At 37.8% G+C, this 17,090-nt stretch overlaps 1 protein-coding gene across 4 annotated transcripts in view; it reads right to left on the bottom strand.

Moving 5' to 3' along the window:
* CDKAL1 (CDK5 regulatory subunit associated protein 1 like 1) overlaps positions 1–17,090 on the bottom strand; it is a 632,670-nt gene that overhangs the window by 153,303 nt on the left and 462,277 nt on the right. For 3 of the 4 annotated variants that reach the window (XM_032341217.1, XM_032341216.1, XM_032341220.1), the window contains 2 exons: positions 9,163–9,219; positions 5,390–5,570 (listed from right to left, as the gene is read on the bottom strand). In XM_032341217.1, the coding sequence (XP_032197108.1) occupies positions 5,390–5,570; positions 9,163–9,219 (238 nt within the window). The remainder of the gene's footprint in view (positions 1–5,389; positions 5,571–9,162; positions 9,220–17,090) is intronic. The other variant, XM_032341219.1, reaches the window with a different exon arrangement.

The following is a 17,090-nucleotide window of genomic DNA, read 5'->3' as shown; positions in this document are numbered from 1 at the left end:
TCTACATCTGTATCAGTTTGTAAGCAGTGGCCAGGAGGCCAAGGAGCCGAACAAAAGCTAAGAGACTTAGAGGCCACGCAGAGACTTCGGCATTCTCATGAGCCTGGGGAGACAAAGATTAGAGTAGAAAAAAAGGCCTGGTAAGCACCACAGACTGTCCGATGAGGCCCTGAAGAGGTACACTAATCGCTATGCTGCATGTGGCTTTCTACCAGCTCACGAGAGCTGACTACGTGCATCTCTTTCCAATTCCACGTTCACGCATGCCACACAGGCAGTCGGAAGCTGGCAGCAGTCAATGGAAATGAACAAATGCTACAAGGAAGAAGCCTTCCCACCGAGAGCTGGTCATTCACCACCCAGCACACCACAGGCTGCAGTCGAAAAGGAAGGGCAAACCAGAAATACACCCAACCTCAGAAAGGCTGAAAACCAGATTCAAAAATCAATCTCAGATCAATTACAATAATCAATCCTTCCCTTAGAGCCTGGCAGAAGCACAATCAAGTCCTCCTAGGAGGAAGATACATTACTATCTAGAACTTATTGTTTCATTTTGTTTTTAAACAAGCAATGGTCACCATTTAACAAAAATGATCAGGTACTTGGAAAGAAAAGACAAATGATCAAAATGAAGAAAAAAGAAAGAAAGAAAGAAAGAAAGAAGAAAGAAATAAGAATCACAGAAACAACCAATATTACAACCAGATACTGGAGAATTCAGAATGAGCTTTAAGATAACTGAGTAATATGTTCAAAGACTACAAAGGAAAATATGAGGAATTTTACCAGAACACTAGAATCCATGAAGAAAAAAACCAAACTGTTCTGCTAGAAGAAGAAATTAATTAACTAAAAATTAGAAGTTCCATAGGTGGGTTGGACAGCTGATTGAACACAGATGAAGAGAGGCTTAGTGAACCAGAAGACCACCTCACAAATATTAATGCACACACAAATTGCTTGGAGATGCAGACCATGACAGAAGGTCTGGGGTGGCAGCTGGGGGTCTGCCTTTGCAGCAGCCCCGTGGTGACAGCAGGGTCCCTCCTTGAGGGAACACGGTGTGCTACTACTCTTCTTGTTGGCCCAGTGACTGCTGTGAATACCAGGAAACTAAAAAATGGGAAAAGAGAAAAAAAATCCAGAGACCCAAAGAGAACAAAGAATGAAAAGTATAAAAAAGGATAGAGTAGACATTGGGGAACGTAATGAAAATACCTAACATATATAATGGAAATCCCAGAAGGGATGGAGAATGGAGCAAAAGGAATCACTGAAGACAGAATGGCTAATATTTTGCAGAGTTGACGAAAGAGACTGGGGTGGAATGAAGAAGCCCCAAGAGTTCCAAGCAGGATAAATATAAAGAAAAGTACCTGGCAGGGGGCTACAGGAGAAAAGGGCTCATATTCAGAAAGCTTACATCACTGAGAGAAAGAGGAGATTAAAATAAAGAAGAGATACTTTATTCAAAGATGGAGAATCAGATATTCAATGTCAATTTCCCCTCAAGTGACCTACAGAATCAAAACAATCTCGGGCGCCTGGGTGGCTCAGTGGGTTAAAGCGTTTGCCTTCAGCTCAGTTCATGATCCCGGGGTCCTGGGATCGAGCCCCACATCGGGCTCTCTGCTCGGCGGAGAGCCTGCTTCCTCCTCTCTCTCTGCCTGCCTCTCTGCCTACTTGTGATCTCTGTCTGTCAAATAAATAAATAAAATAAAACAAACAAACAAACAATCTCAATCAGAATGTCAGCAAAATATTTTGGTGTAAGTTGACAAATTTCGAAAGGCAAAGGGCCAAGAATAGTTAGGACAATGTTGAAGAAAAAGAGAGCTGAGAGGTTTATACCGCAGTGTCAACAGTTATTATAAAGCTGTGGTAATTAACACTGTGATCTTGTAGAAAGATGGACAAACAGATAAAAAAACCAGGGTAAAGTTCCAGAACAGGTGCACACATACAGACAGACACCTGATTTATGATAAAGGGGCCCAGGCAGAGAGTGGGCAAAGATGAGATTCTGTAAGTCACATTAACTCAAGTGGATATCCTTATAGAAAGCGAAACAAACAAAACAAAGCAAAACTCTTGACCTCCACACCTTCTGGTGAAACACAGATACATTCCATGTGGATTAAAGATCTAAAGGTAAAAGGCAAAATAGTAAAATTGCTTGGATGAGCACACTGAGGTGTGTATTCATGGCGGTGTGGGGAAGTAACCTGAAATAGGACTCCAAACAAAAGGAAAATCTGATAAATTCTACCATATTAAAACAGACTATGTCTGGTCTCCAAAAGACACCAGTAAGAAAGTGAAAAAACTGGTTAAAGAATGGAAGATCTTTAAATTACCATGACTTGAACTCCAAACTCACAAATAATTCCTACAAATCAGAGGAAGGGGAGTGGGGGAGAAAGGAGGCAGGTAAAGCAATAGAAAAATGGGCAAAAGGTTTGAATAGGAGCTTCATGAAAAATTACATCCAAATATTATATCCTTATATCAACATATAAGTATTTGCTGTCATAAGTTAATAGGGAACTATAAAACCACCATTAGATTACAGTACATTCCCATGAAAATGGCTACTAACAGAAACATAACAATGCCAAGTGTTGGCAAAAATACAGAGCTACTAACATGATTATACATCGCTGGGGGAAATGTAAATTTAGGCAACTATTCTAGAAAACTATTTGGCAATATAAAGCAGATCCACTGTATTTTTATGACCTAGAGGTTACACTCTTCACTACACACCCAGCAGGCATGTTTGCGTCGATGAGTCAAACGAAAGGTCTAGAGAAGAACACTGACAATGGTATTGGTCACTGTCCTAATACTAGAATGCTGAACATACCAAATTGTCTTTACACAACAGGATGGATAAATGTGTGTGTGATAGAATACTATACAGCAATGAAAATGGATGAACTATAGGCACGTGCAAAGACAGATGAGTCTCACTGCCATAATATTGTTTAAAAAAAAAAATCTGGGGGCTGGAAGATGCCGCCCCAGGACAGCTGGTACCTGACTATTTCAGGGCAGATCAGAGGGACTGTGTGCCTGAAATAAATACGGACAATCTCAACAAGCAATAGGTTCAACTCCAGGAAGAGAGATGCACAGATTTTTCACATGTGAAATCTCGGGACATATGTATTATCCTCAAAAGCTGTATAATAATAAACAACGAAGAAAAAGATGAAAAATTATTTACTGCTAAAGCTAAGTGTTTTACAAATTCAGTAGAAAAAGCCATCTCTTATTAACCCTGAACAGTGAGCCTAAAGACTTAGGCAACACTGTGTGGCAAATACTACTTTCACTGAAAAGCAAAAATAATAAGAATTACATTAAAAACAAAACAAAACCGCAGACATTCAAACACTGATAAATTCTTCCATTTATATCTAGTTGAAGAACAGGGCAAACGAGTGTCTGGTGTTACTCTAAGGGGTAGCGCTTTCCGGGAGGGAATGGGAGAGAATGGATGGGAGGGGTAGGAGGCGGAGCTCTGGGCTACCGGTCACGTTCCAGGGGACACGGCAGTGTTCACTTTAGAAAAACGTGCAGCTGTACATGTTTCTGCAGGTAGGTTACAGAGCCAAAAACGTTCTTACTAAAGAAAGTTTAAGTATGGATTAAACTATAAGGACAAGAGACCAGTAGTTTCCAGGACCTGGGGAGGGAGGCAGCAGGGAACTACAAAAAAAGGTAAAAGGACATTTTGGGGAGCTGCTGGAACTGTTCTATCCCCAGACTGGGATAGCAGTTACAGCAGTGGATGCATTTATCAAAATTCAAAGAACTGCGGACGAAAAAAAGTGAATTTTGCCATATGCAATAAAAGCAATTATAATTTAGATATAAAAGTAAGGAATTAATCTGACTTATTTTTGTTTGTGAAAAGTTGACTTCCATGGTGCTATAATCTGTTCTTTTTGTTGATTAAATTAGAAATAAGATTAAACAGTCTACCTGTAAAAGATTTTCTTACCTTTGTATACACAGAAACTTGGCAAATACAAATGTCAAAATTTTTGAGAAAACAAAGAATGATATTCCCTTCAGTTTTGGCAGGGGAAACAGACTTTAAAATATATTATGTCTATGCAAATAAAAAATACATTTGCTATGTTGAAATAAAAAATCTGTATGTTTTAGGTTTGATATTCACATATGGCATAATAGAAAAAATAATAAGCTCTGGGTTATTTCTTTTAGTATTTATTCATGTAAGCTTTGAGGAAAATTAATGGTAGAGCATAATCTCTTTTAGTTATTTGAAACAAAACAAAAATTTCAGTTAAAAACCTATGACTTCCTCTTAAAGCTTATTAACATTTTTTCATCTTTGGCCAATGAATCTTGAAATTAAATTACTTTAAGAACACTAATTTCTGGGGCGCCTGGGTGGCTCAGTGGGTTAAGCCTCTGCCTTCTGCTCGGGTCATGATCTCAGGGTCCTGGGATTGAGCCCCACATCGGGCTCTCTGCTCAGCGGGGAGCTTGCTTCCTCCTCTCTCTCTGCCTGCCTCTCTGCCTACTTGTGATCTCTCTCTGTCAAATAAATAAATAAAAATCTTAAAAAAAAAAAAAAAAAAGAACACTAATTTCTGAGGCATTCTGAAAAACAGGTTGCCTTTACTGGATCTCGAACTTTTTCACATTCACTTCAGATTATCTTATTCTAATACATTTCTGAACATGTAAGGATGAAATTAAGATGAGGTTCATTTGTGTGAAAGCAACACAAATCTGAACTAGAGAGACAGAAAGCACGCACCAAATCTATTCCATGGAAAGGGAGGGAAGATGTGGGGCCCCCAGTAAGGAACAAATTATGGTAATCAGGGTAAACATGAAGCTTCTTTAGCTCACAGATATCTAAATGTAAGCTTCTTTTCAAATATCCAAGGATTTCTCTTATCAACACAGGTGATACCAGATTATTTTTTCCCCAGTGTCATCAGAACCTCACTCCTCAAAAGTAAAAAAGGTGGTATTTTAGGGGCCTAAAGTTAGTGAAGTCACCCAAGGTCCCCTGCCCCAGCCCCCATCTTGAAAACTCTCCATACTGTTTAACTTAAAAGTGATACCATGAGCCAACTGTGTTTATTTATTTGAGAGACAGAGAACACAAGCAGGGGGAGCAGCAGAGAGAGAGGGAGAAGCAGACTCCCTGCTGAGCAGGGAGCCGAATGTGGGACTCGATCTCAGGACCCTGGGATCATGACCTGAGCCGAAGGCAGACACAACCATCTGAGCCACCCAGGTGCCCATTAGTTAGTTGTGTTAAGCCAGGCAACAGAGTTGCATTTTTGTTAACTACTGGCTGGCGAATCTAATACTCTTTACAAGAGAAGTATCTTACCACTTGGGCTGGAACTTGTGCCATTTTCGCAGCAGGAGTTCCTGGTCTTGGGTAAAACTGGTTAATAAAGAGGCTTGGAAATCTGTACTCTTCCACAAGCTTCACTGTTTCTTGAAAATCTTGATCTGTTTCTCCAGGAAAACCACAGATAATATCTGTGGCCAGAGTTATTCCAGGAACTCTAGAAAACAACACAACAAACATGTAGAAAGCTGAATACAATCCATAATTATTCTATTTCTTTGACATTTTAAATGCCATAATTCCTTCTAAAAATAAATTTTATTTTTTAGGAAAGGGACGTTTTGCAATGAGTATTTATAGAGTCCTACATACTGAAAAAGTTTATGGGTAACAGTGGTCCCTGTCATCCTGAAGGGACACTCATTTTTTATTCTTTTGAATGTCTCTTTGTTCTTTTTTTTCTGTATTTTAAAACTGATGCTTATTCTGCTATTTCCAGACTTACTGATGTTTAAGCAGCATTTTACTAATTTCTCTACTATGGTAAATGAAGATTTAGCCCCTTAAACTACTCTATCCCTCCCCTCCCAATATAATCACTGCAGTTTTAAAATTAATTGTATTTCCATTAGTATAAACTGCAAAGATATTCCTCAATGCAGAGCCAACTGGTAAACCTACATGATGTTTTCTTTTGCGACAACGTTTAATTTTTCTGAGAGTTAATAACAGTCTCTTAAAAAAGTTTTGCTGCATATTCTACGTACCTATGTTCATGTTTCCAGAAGCTCCATCATATTGATCAAAAACCAATACTGTTTTCCAAACACTCAATGTACTACATACATATTCATGGATTCTATTTTTTTCTGCTGGAAATGCCATTCCTACTTTCTTCAAGTGTGTGTTGCTTTCATAACGAACCGGGTTTCATCCTTCTATGTTGCTCTTTGGTCCCCCCCCCCCCCATTTCCCTTTCTCCCGAATCCTATGTATTCTTACTTCTTGATTACTCTATTCTGCTTAATTCTGGGGGAGAATTCTTTCAGGAACTTCACCAAAAAGAATGCCACAAAAATTACAAGAATGTAATTTTGTTGTTACTGTCTTAGCATATCTGAACCTGTCCTAATCCATACCATTGACTGATGGAGCCGCTGTGCAGAGCACTCCAAAGGGAAAAATACCGGCCATGGGAATTTCATACTTTTTTTTTTTTCATGCTGGCAAGGTTCTGATGAGATGTACAGATTCACTCACACAAACTATGTTCGCCACTTTCTGAAAGCTTTTAGGAGATTAATTTTATTCTTGATGTTTTTACATTTCATGATAACAGGCCTTGGATTAGGCGTATAAATCTTTGTACAGGCACAATCTGAACACTCAAGGTCTTTCGGTCTACCACATTTTCTTATATTACCATTTAATCATTTGTTTTAGAGATGCAACATCTTTTCTCATCTTCCTAAAGATACCAATTAAGTTTTTTTTACAAGTTTCCTCTGCTCACTGCAACCAGCCCATTTCCTCCAGGTTCTTGTATGTTGGTCCCTCTCACTCATGGCTGAGATCTGCCATCAACAAAGAGTGACGCTGCCCTTTAATATTAAGGAATAAATCATCGAAAGCTTCTCATCACAGATTGATGGGTAACAAGCTGCCTTTGTTTTTTTGGTAAGTCCACATGTTAGCATCTTGGAGGTCTTTTCTCTGTGGCTCTGGAGTTTCTCCATACATATGCTACAATATTCTACTGTGTAATAACAGTGTAACAACGGAATAATATGAACAGTATTCATAACTCCAATATTATTCTCAACCCATAAACAGGAAAAATAGCCTCAAACATCATAAACTGTAAGGTACCTGACTATATCAATTTTTCTATCTCCTAAATGCAGGTCTGTATGGATGAATAAGACAATTTATCTCATTTAAATATATTAGATATTTGGAGGCATAAAAGAGGACAAAGAAAGTGGCAAAGGGAAGTCACATTATCGGCTGCCTAATACAAATGGCATCATAAAAACAACAGCTTTCCATACTTGATTTGGATACTTTAATGACTGAAAAAGGAGAATGACACTTATTTTTAAAAATCTTTCTTTCTTGATTTCTACTTAGTGTTACTAAGCTGTTAATTTGGCTGACCTTGGATTAGTGAGATAAGTTTCAAAGGCTGGAGCTTTTCTCTGTGATGGTAAATAGAAAAAAGAGGTAATATGCATAAGACAAAAATGAAACTTTTAAAAAAAGTCTTATTTTTTTATTCTGACACAAAAACATTCTTTCTCCTTCAAAATTATCAAAATTACACTTGAAAATCATGAAAAACATGTTTTTGCAGTAAGCTGTAGATTAAAGGACCTTTTTCTAGACTTACTAAAGCATGAGGAATAGAAAAAGTATGTCAATAACTTTAATCAGCAAATGTTTACACTTGACTTTTAACTACTCCTGAACAAAAGAAATCCACAACTAAAACTACAAGTAATAGATCATAGCAGAAATGACAGAGCCAAGTCCCAGCTCCCCTAGGAAATTAAAAATAAAACAACTTAGAAACTGCCTGCGAAATATTATAGAAACCAAGACAACTGGTTATTGTCCTAGGCTATGAATCGCAATGAACTTGGCACTAGATTATGGGGTATTCCCAAAGGAAAGTACCTTACTGGTTCCCCCTCCCCCCAATGCTCCTTGATCCAGGATAGCCAAGCTCAGTATTACACAAGACCTGCTTACTTTGGCATGAAGGTCGCCAGTGAGAAAAGACAGAACTTTACAGAAGTCATTTTAAAGGTTAAAAAAGGGGACGTTCAAAGTGTGAATACATTTGATAATCTATGCAAAAAGCTGACTGGTAACAAGGGAGAGGGTAGGTAAACTATGAATTTGTGACTTAGGTTAGCCAGTATTTAAAAGTAAAAGCAGTTTAACTGATTTCAAAGTATGTAAGAATATAAAGTATGTAAGAATATAAACTGATTGCCTATAAAATGTTTTCAAAGTGAAGACTACACTTTAATGTTAGATGAGGCTCATCTATACATTAATTTTATATATGCAAATGATGCTTCTTAAAGATACTTTGGCTTCTTAGGGGAACCAACTAATAAGACTCTTAAATTTACACAGTTAATTTGCCTAAGTAAATTATTCTCTTCAGTTCATTAGAAAATCCAGAAAGTGTGAAGTGGACCCAATTCTAAATTAATTGTATATGATTTAAGTGGCTATGAGGAAATTATTAAAAACTGTAAAATAGAACATCAATCCAAATATTTAATATGCTAATAGTGAATAAATGCTGTTTTGAGAAGCAATGAATTTTCAAAATACCAAAATTTTTAAAAATAATCATTTCCAAATGTGTATTGAAGCGGTGAGTCTAATGAACATAATTACCAGGTATTCTATGCTTTTAAGATTTAAAAGACCTATATTTATTTTTTCATAGCAGTACTGGAGAATAATTCTGAAAGAACATGAAAACAAAAATGGTCAATTAGCTTAAATAACACATACATTCTGACCCAATATTTTTTCCGATGTATACAAGCTTTTTACTGGCAAAATGGGTTCATTAAGTAACTTGGAAATAGAACGAATGAGGAAGATTCCAATTACCCATCTGCCTTGGCAGAGGTGGTGCTAGGATCAGTTATCCAAGTCTACCAAGAGGGTATCAGGAGGGTATCAGGAGAGTACGACCTCCTTGCTGGCCTGAGGCAGAGAGGCCCAAAATATTTCAAGACTTTATTATTTACCATGAATAAAAATAAACACAGACCTACACCTACTTTACATGCCACACTTGAATCATCTCAAGACTTCCACACTTGCAATTTGGTGTTTTACTGGCAAAAAAAAAATGAGAAAAGGATGATTCTATTCATGCTTAGAACAATAAATAAGCTTCAAATTCTACATGTGAAAAAATTAATACTAATACATGTGCTATTTACCTGAAAAGAAAGACATAAAAATAATTGGAAAAAGAATCAAATCCATGGTAATGATGAGGCATAAATATATGATTAAAAGAAACATTTTTTTTAAGTTCTGAATGAAAGTAAAAACATACCTCAATCTATGGGATGCAGCTTAAAGAAGTCCTTAGAAATAAATTAATGGATTTAAATGTTTGTGTTAAAAAGAGAGAAACTCAACAATCTCAGCTTCCACCTCAGGAAACTAAAAAAGAGGAGCAAATCAAACTCAAAGTAGGACAAAAAATAAATTACTAAGTAAAGGTTAAAAAAAACCCAACTAAATAGAAAATAGAGGAAAAAAATCAGTTAAAGTAAAGGTGTCCTTTTGAGGAAAAACAATATAATTACTAAACTTAGCTAGACTGAGAAGAAAAAAGAAGACACAATGACCAACTTCAGGCATGAGAAAGGAGGCAGCATCACAGATGCTATCAATATTAAAGAAATACTAAGGGTATGTATATGTATTACAACTTTATGCCAATAAATTCAAAATTTAAACTGAAATGGGCAAACTTTGTAAAAGACATAAATTAATAAGAGACTCAAGAAGAAACAGAAAATCAAAAGTCTTCTGTCTACTACAAAAATTGTATTTATAATTAAAAATCTTGCCACCAAAAAAAAACAATACAAAACAACATAGGTCCAGAGAGCTTCACTGGTGAATTACAGCAAACATTTAAGAAAGAACAATACCAATTCTATGGAAACTATTTCAAAGATAAATGAGAAGGGAACTTATTGTATAAGTCCAGCAATAGCCAATATAAAAACCAGAGAAAGAGATTAGAAATAAACTCCAGACCAAATCTTTTCTTTCTTTCTTTTTTTTTTTTAAGATTTTATTTATTTATTTTAGAGAAGGAGAGATAAAGAGAGTATGCACATGTACTCAAAGAGGGGGAGGAGCCAAGGGGGAGGGAGAAAATCTCCAGCAGACTCTGCAATTAGTGCAGGGGCTAACTGACTAGGGGCTCAATCCCACGACCCCAATACCATGATCTGAGCCACAACCAAGAGTAGGACACTCAACTGACTGAGCCACCCAGGCACCCACAGACCATTATCTTTTATGAATAAAGAGACACTTAACAAAAATTAGCAAACTGGGCCCCCAAACATATAAAAAGGTTATTTATCATGATCAAGTTTTAATCCCAGGAATGCAAGGTTGGTTTGACAAACAAATTTTAATTAATACAGTAAGCCATATTAAAAGGATAAAACTTCCATGGTGATCTCAGTACATGCAGAAAACTCAGTTGACAAATCCAACACCCATTCATGATGAAAACTCTGTGTAAATAAAGAAAACTATCTCCACTTGATAAAGAGTCTACAGCTGTTATCGTAGTTATTGATGAAAGACTGAATGCTTTTCCACTCAGATTAGTAACAAGGTAAGGATTTCTATTCTTACTTCTATGACTCAATATATTATAAAGATTTTAGTCAGTGCAAGAAAGGCAAGAAAAAGATATTATAGACATATAGGTTGAAAAAGTAAAAGTAAACTTTTTTTGCTGGTCTTGTATCTTGTTTGTGGAAACTCCAATGAACCTACCAGAATAAGCGAGTTTAGCAGAGCTAAAGATTAATATATAAAAATCTAGTGTACTTCTTATATTAGTAATGAACAATTAGAAAACAAAATCAAGGAAACAATTTCATTCCCAATACCATAAAAAACACTCAGAATAAATTTGGAAAGTGGAAGACCTGTACTCTAGAAACAGAGAACTTGAAGAGATTTTCTTAAAACTTATTGAAATTAAAAAGTATCTAGGGATGCTTGGGTGGTTCAGTTGGTTAAGCATCTGCCTTTGGCTCAGATCATGATCCCAGAGTCCTGGGATCGAATCCCACATCGGGATCCTGGCTCGGCAGGAGCCTGCTTCTCCCTCTCCCTCTGCACTACCCAACACTCATGCTCCCTCTCTCTCATACAGTGTCTCTCTCTCTCTCTCTCAAATAAATAAAATCTTTAAAAATAAACAAATAAATAATATCTAAAAAAATGAAAAAAATATACAGTTTTCATAGATTGGAGGATTTTACTGCTGCTAAGATTGCATGTGTCCTCAAATTGATACACAGATTCAATGCAACTGCCATCAAAATACCAGCATGGTTTTCTGTAGAAATCGACAAGCTGATTCTAAAATTATATGGAAATGCAAAGAACTTAAACTGCTCAAAGCAATTTTGAGAAAGAACAAAATTGGTGGAACGGATGAATCTGACTTAAAGACTTACTATAAAGCTATGATAATCACAACAATGTGGTATTAGTATAAAAAGACATTAACAGAATGGAACAACAGAGTCCAAAAATATACCCATACATCTATACATTTATGGTTACTTAATTTTCAATAAAATTGCCAAAGCAATTCAGTGAGATCAAGAGACAATGTTTTCAATCAATCGGGCTAGAGTAAATGGATGCCATATGCAAAAGCAAGCCAGCAAGCAAAGGAACTTATTGGACCTTTACCTTACATTATACACAAAAAGCACTTCAATATCAATCTCAGATCTAAATGTAAGAGCTAGAATTACTATGTTTCCAGAAGAAAATATGGGAAAAAAATTTTTGTGACCTCAGTGGAGTTAGGCAAAGATTTCTTAGCTCTACCACCAACACCAAAAGCACTATAATAATATTTTAAAAACTGGATAAACTGGATTTACTGGGAAAACACCATAAAGAAGATAAAAAGATAAGCCACAGACTGGGAGAAAATATTTGCAAACCATCTATCTGATAAAAATATTTGTATCCAAATGACCTTAAGAATTCTTATGGCTCACTAATAAGAAGACAAACAATACAACTGTGCAATGGGCAAAGCATCTGAACCAACACTTCACTACAAGAAGACATACGAGTAGCTGATTGGTGCAGGAAAAGTTGGCTCACATCGGTCGTTATTGGGGTCATGCAAGTTAAAGCACGTCAGATGCTGCACATCCAGGGGAATGGCTATACTGAAAAAATAACTAAAAAAATAACAGACATCGATGTGCAGCTGGAGAAACGGAAACCCTTATTCACCGTAGGTGGGAATTCAAAACGTTGCAGTCACTTTGGAAAATAGTGTGGCAGTTTCTTAAAAAGTTAAACATATTCTTCCTGTGACTAAGAAAGTTTACTTCCTAGTTATCTACCCAAGAAAAATTAAAACATGTGTCCACACAGATTTTTATGTGGATTTTTATAGCGGCTCTCCTCGTAATAGCTCCAAACTGGACACAGTCCAAAAGTCTGTCAACCAGTAAATGGGTCAACAAAACGTGGCATGTCCATACTGTGAAAATTTACCTCCAACGGACAGAGAACCAGCTATGGATACAGCACCACACAGACGAACCTTGAAGACCTTTCTTAAGCAAAAGAAGGAAGACACAAAGGATTACTTATTGTTTGATTCTGTTTATATGAAACTTCTATTAGCAGCAGAACTACAGAAACAGAAAACAGGCATTTAGAGACTTTTTCTCATCACTAACTGCACAGTGATGATGGCTGCAGAAATTATTAATTTATTAAGAATCTTCAGAGTAGACACTTACATTGGGGGCATACGATACGTTATCTAAAGTATACCCGGAACGAAAGTGGGTATAAAAAAAATTCACTCTTGAAAGTGGAAGGAGGAAAAACAAAACAAAACAAAACACCCTTTCTGAAGACAAGAGAGATAGAAGGAATCCCCCATTAAAAACTCTTGAAAAAGTCATAATAGGGGCACCTGGGTGCCTCTGCCTTCAGTTCAGCTCATGATCCCAGTGTCCTGGGATCAAGCCCCACATCAGGCTCTCTGATCAGCAGAGAGCCTGCTTCCTCCTCTCTCTCTCTCTGCCTACTTGTGATCTCTGTCTGTCAAATAAATAAATAAATAATCTTTAAAAATTTTTTAAAAAAGAAAAGAAAAAGTCCTAATAGCTGAACTTCTGATAGTATGTAGTCAAACAATTAAATATGGCCAAATAGGAGGGAAGGGCAGAGACAATAAAAGACAAGGTTAAGGTAGAAAGGAAATTACCCAGAGCATGACATCACAAAGGACTGTCCCAGCTACCTACAGATGACAGCAAGGAATATTCTGTTCATCCCAAGAGAGGAAACTTAAAGAGAAACAACATGACGCCTTCAAGTAAATTTGAGAAAATTCTCAGCAGTTTTAAAATGATCATCACGCGTTTACGAAAACCAATTCTTTTTTTAAGATTTATTTTAGAGCAAGGATGCTTGCAAGTGGGGGGGGGTGGTCAGAGGGAAAGAGAGTCTTAAACAGACTCTGTACTCGGTGTAGAGCCCCATGCGGAGCCCCACGCAAGGCTCGATCCCACAACCTGAGATCATGATGAGCTGAAATCAAGGGTCAGACGCTTCACTGACTGAGCCACCAAGGCTCCCCATGAGAAACAATTCTTAAAGGACCTGAGCTGGAAGAGAAAAAGCACCTAAGCATTAGCGTGACGGGTGAAAAGCCAGAATGAGTCACTGAGACAAAGAAAGACTGGTGCGGCTTGGACCATCCCTCCTCTCTCAGCATGGTTACCGGGGAGAAAGAGCCTCCCCTTGCTCTGTGATGAACATGTTGCATGCACTAGGGCAAACTACTTAGCCTTACTCTGCTTTGGTTTCCTGGGCTAGTGGAAGTTAGTGCACATACTGACTGCTCCCAACAGCGCCTGCTACACGGCTATGTATGATACACTTTAGCTATTATTAGTGTAACCCTGTCAAAGAAGTACCTGCCACCTCTTTTACAATACTAAGTGCCAGGGGATGTGTTAGCAACTTACATGTTCTTTACTACAACCTCCCGGTACGGGAGACTCTATTTCCATCTCTCCAAGACATAGGGAAAGTCCCATTAGGGAAACAAGAGGGAGAGGTCAATTGCCGCTGGTTGCAGAATCAGGAAATGATAAGGCAGCCTTACCTCTACCCACGTTACTGAAGTGCTTGCAGAACTGAGGTCCTGTAAGGATGGGCTGATCCTAAATTTACAGTAAAAATATTCTGTAGTAACAATATTTGCAGAGCAACTTACTGCAGTAAGAACAACTTGCCTGTATCTTTGGAACTGCATTTTAAAGAGAGGGTAATTGTGGTCTCAAAAGATTAAATGATTACCAAAGGTCACAAAGCTATTGCTAGAGGGATCCATAATTCAAACCCAAACCTTTCCACCTGGTCGGGGCTCTTTCTGCAACTCTACCCTGGTGAATATAGAGGCATTTAAAGCCTAAATGGTTATGTGCTAAATTTATTCTTTATAAGACAGTTTCTTGTTTTTATCATTATCGTCACTCATCAAGACACAGGCAGATGAAGTTATCCCTATTTCCAGACGGCTCAGAGAGAGGAAGCAGCAAGAAAGAGTATCAGTAGAAAGAAACGAGATTTTAAATCCAGACCGATCTGAGCCCCCAGCTTCTAGCCAGGTATCACAAGTTATGTTACTGTTCAGGACCTCAGGTCCCTCTCTTCGACATGACGGGGATAACAACACATCCTTCCCGGACTGCGGTGAGATCAAGTGGAAGGCTGAATAGACAGCATTCACAATAGCAGCTGGGACACAGGCGCTTCATAGATGCCAACGTGCTCTTGTGTTCCTTAAGGGACTAGTGGAGGTGAGAAACACCGCCACACCACAGACCTTGACCCTGGACTCCGTCACCTTCTACCAAGTCCTGTGGCCTGTATCCCTCTCACGTTTCTTCCACGTTTTGTGCTGTGGGTAAGTACTAGGAGAAAACTATATAAGGACTATATGGTCAGCACATGAGACACAAACGAATGGCGATCACATGACACGATCAGTTTGATGTTCTCTATCACGGAAAAAAAATCAGAAGACACCAACATTTGGTGAACTGATTTATGTGTTAAGTATAAAAAAAAAAATCCCCAAATGCGCTAGATATGAATATTCTGGCTGTAGTGCAACCTCACAAAATTCCTAAAATATCTAATGAAGGAATTCCACTAGTACTTAGTTTGCTTCTGGAATTTTAATCATATTAAAACCACACAAATGAAGATGGGTTAACACTAGTTGAAAACTTAAAGCTCACTAAATATAAATAAATAAAAGCTCAGTAAGTTTTTACTTACCTTAATTGGCGTAGTCAGGAGTTCTGTATATAGTTTTCTCCTTGGTGAAGTCTGCTCAAATGAACAGATATCTGTCTACCTGTGCACCCATTTGTCTGTCCCATCTGTCCATCCATCTGTCTCTCCATCTACCCATCCACCCATTTATTTCTCTCTCTATGGTATTTGCCATTTAAGGACCTGGAATTACTTTCCTACTGGAAACTCATGAGGGGGTGGTGTGGATCTACTGTGTGCATTTCAGGCAGGCACGCTTATAATGATAAGAGTTTAAAGAAACACAAATGAAATGCCAACACCAGGACAGTCCTGTCTTTATGTCATTCTAGGGTTTCTTCTCTTGGAGTCTGTGGACTCCTTAAAATTGCATGCAGAAAAGAAGAAAAAAAAAGTATCGCATGTAGATATTCCAGGGGGAAGGGACTATACATTTCTTCTGATTCTTAACGTCTTCTGTGACTCAAATATGATCAGGAGATAACCTTGGTGAACGCTTCTGGATCCACCGAAAAGTATTAGGGGAAAAAAAGAACAGGTAACCTTTGACCTAATGACGGTATGCATTAGACTTTTTTTTTTTTTTCCCCAGACAGAAAAGGTTCATCTGACTAATCTAAGTGAAATCACCCTCTTTGCAGTGGTAGATTGAGTATCACCTGGAAGTTGACTCACATATTGCTGTTTTGTTTTGTATGCAAATAAAAAACGGTCAGGATGTTGTCAATTTCAAAAAGCTCAACCTCACAGAAAGTCCGTATACAAACCGGGTCCCACTCTGTCGGTTACTGTATTACTTTGGACATGATGAAACCTGGTGTTACTCCTGCCATCTCTTAGCCTCGTACTCGTATATTCTTTGTGGTGTAACTGGGGATCTATGTCCAGAAAGTACATTTGGTTCCTTTGGCAGTTGTGGCCCCTTTTAAGGCCTTGAGAAAGGAGGCATGATAGGAGGTCAGAGGCTAGGAGCACGGATAAGCTTCAATGTCTCTGAAAGTGGTCCCTCGCTGCTGGGGAGGCAGCAAGCCCTGGGTCAGTGCTCCCGGGTTCCAGGAACATAGACCCCGCCTCTCCGGGCAGTGACTGCTTTCAGTGCTTAGTCCTGTCTGGTTCTCTGTACTTTCCCAATCTTCTAACTTCTGTGCTGTAAATGTCCTGCATTAAATATCCTCTGGGAGATATACCTGGCATAGTTTATCTTCCTGAATGGACCTAGACCAAAAATATCAAATTCAACAATGCCCATATTCTATGACCTTGATGAAGTGACATTGACACAGACCACATTGTCTTGGGATAAAGCAACTGACTGGAAATAAACGGTAAGAAGATGGGGTTAGTAAAACCTCAATGCTGTTTGTTTGTTAACTGAATAAAAAGAAGATAAATGTATTCCTGTAAATGAGTATCTATGATCTGCAAACCAGAACACACAGAATGTGTGACCTTTAGAGAGAAACTTACATCTATTTGGCTGAAGAAACTGTTTTCAAATATTAGCCAAAATCGATAGATAATTCACATATTAATTATAAGTGATATTTATAATCAAGGAGAGACTTTTAAGGACTCTCACTGAGAAAAATGTAGTAGCAAT

Source organism: Mustela erminea, chromosome 4 (assembly GCF_009829155.1).
Source record: "Mustela erminea isolate mMusErm1 chromosome 4, mMusErm1.Pri, whole genome shotgun sequence".
NCBI lineage: Eukaryota > Metazoa > Chordata > Mammalia > Carnivora > Mustelidae > Mustela > Mustela erminea.
This window is presented reverse-complemented; position numbering and strand designations above follow the sequence as displayed.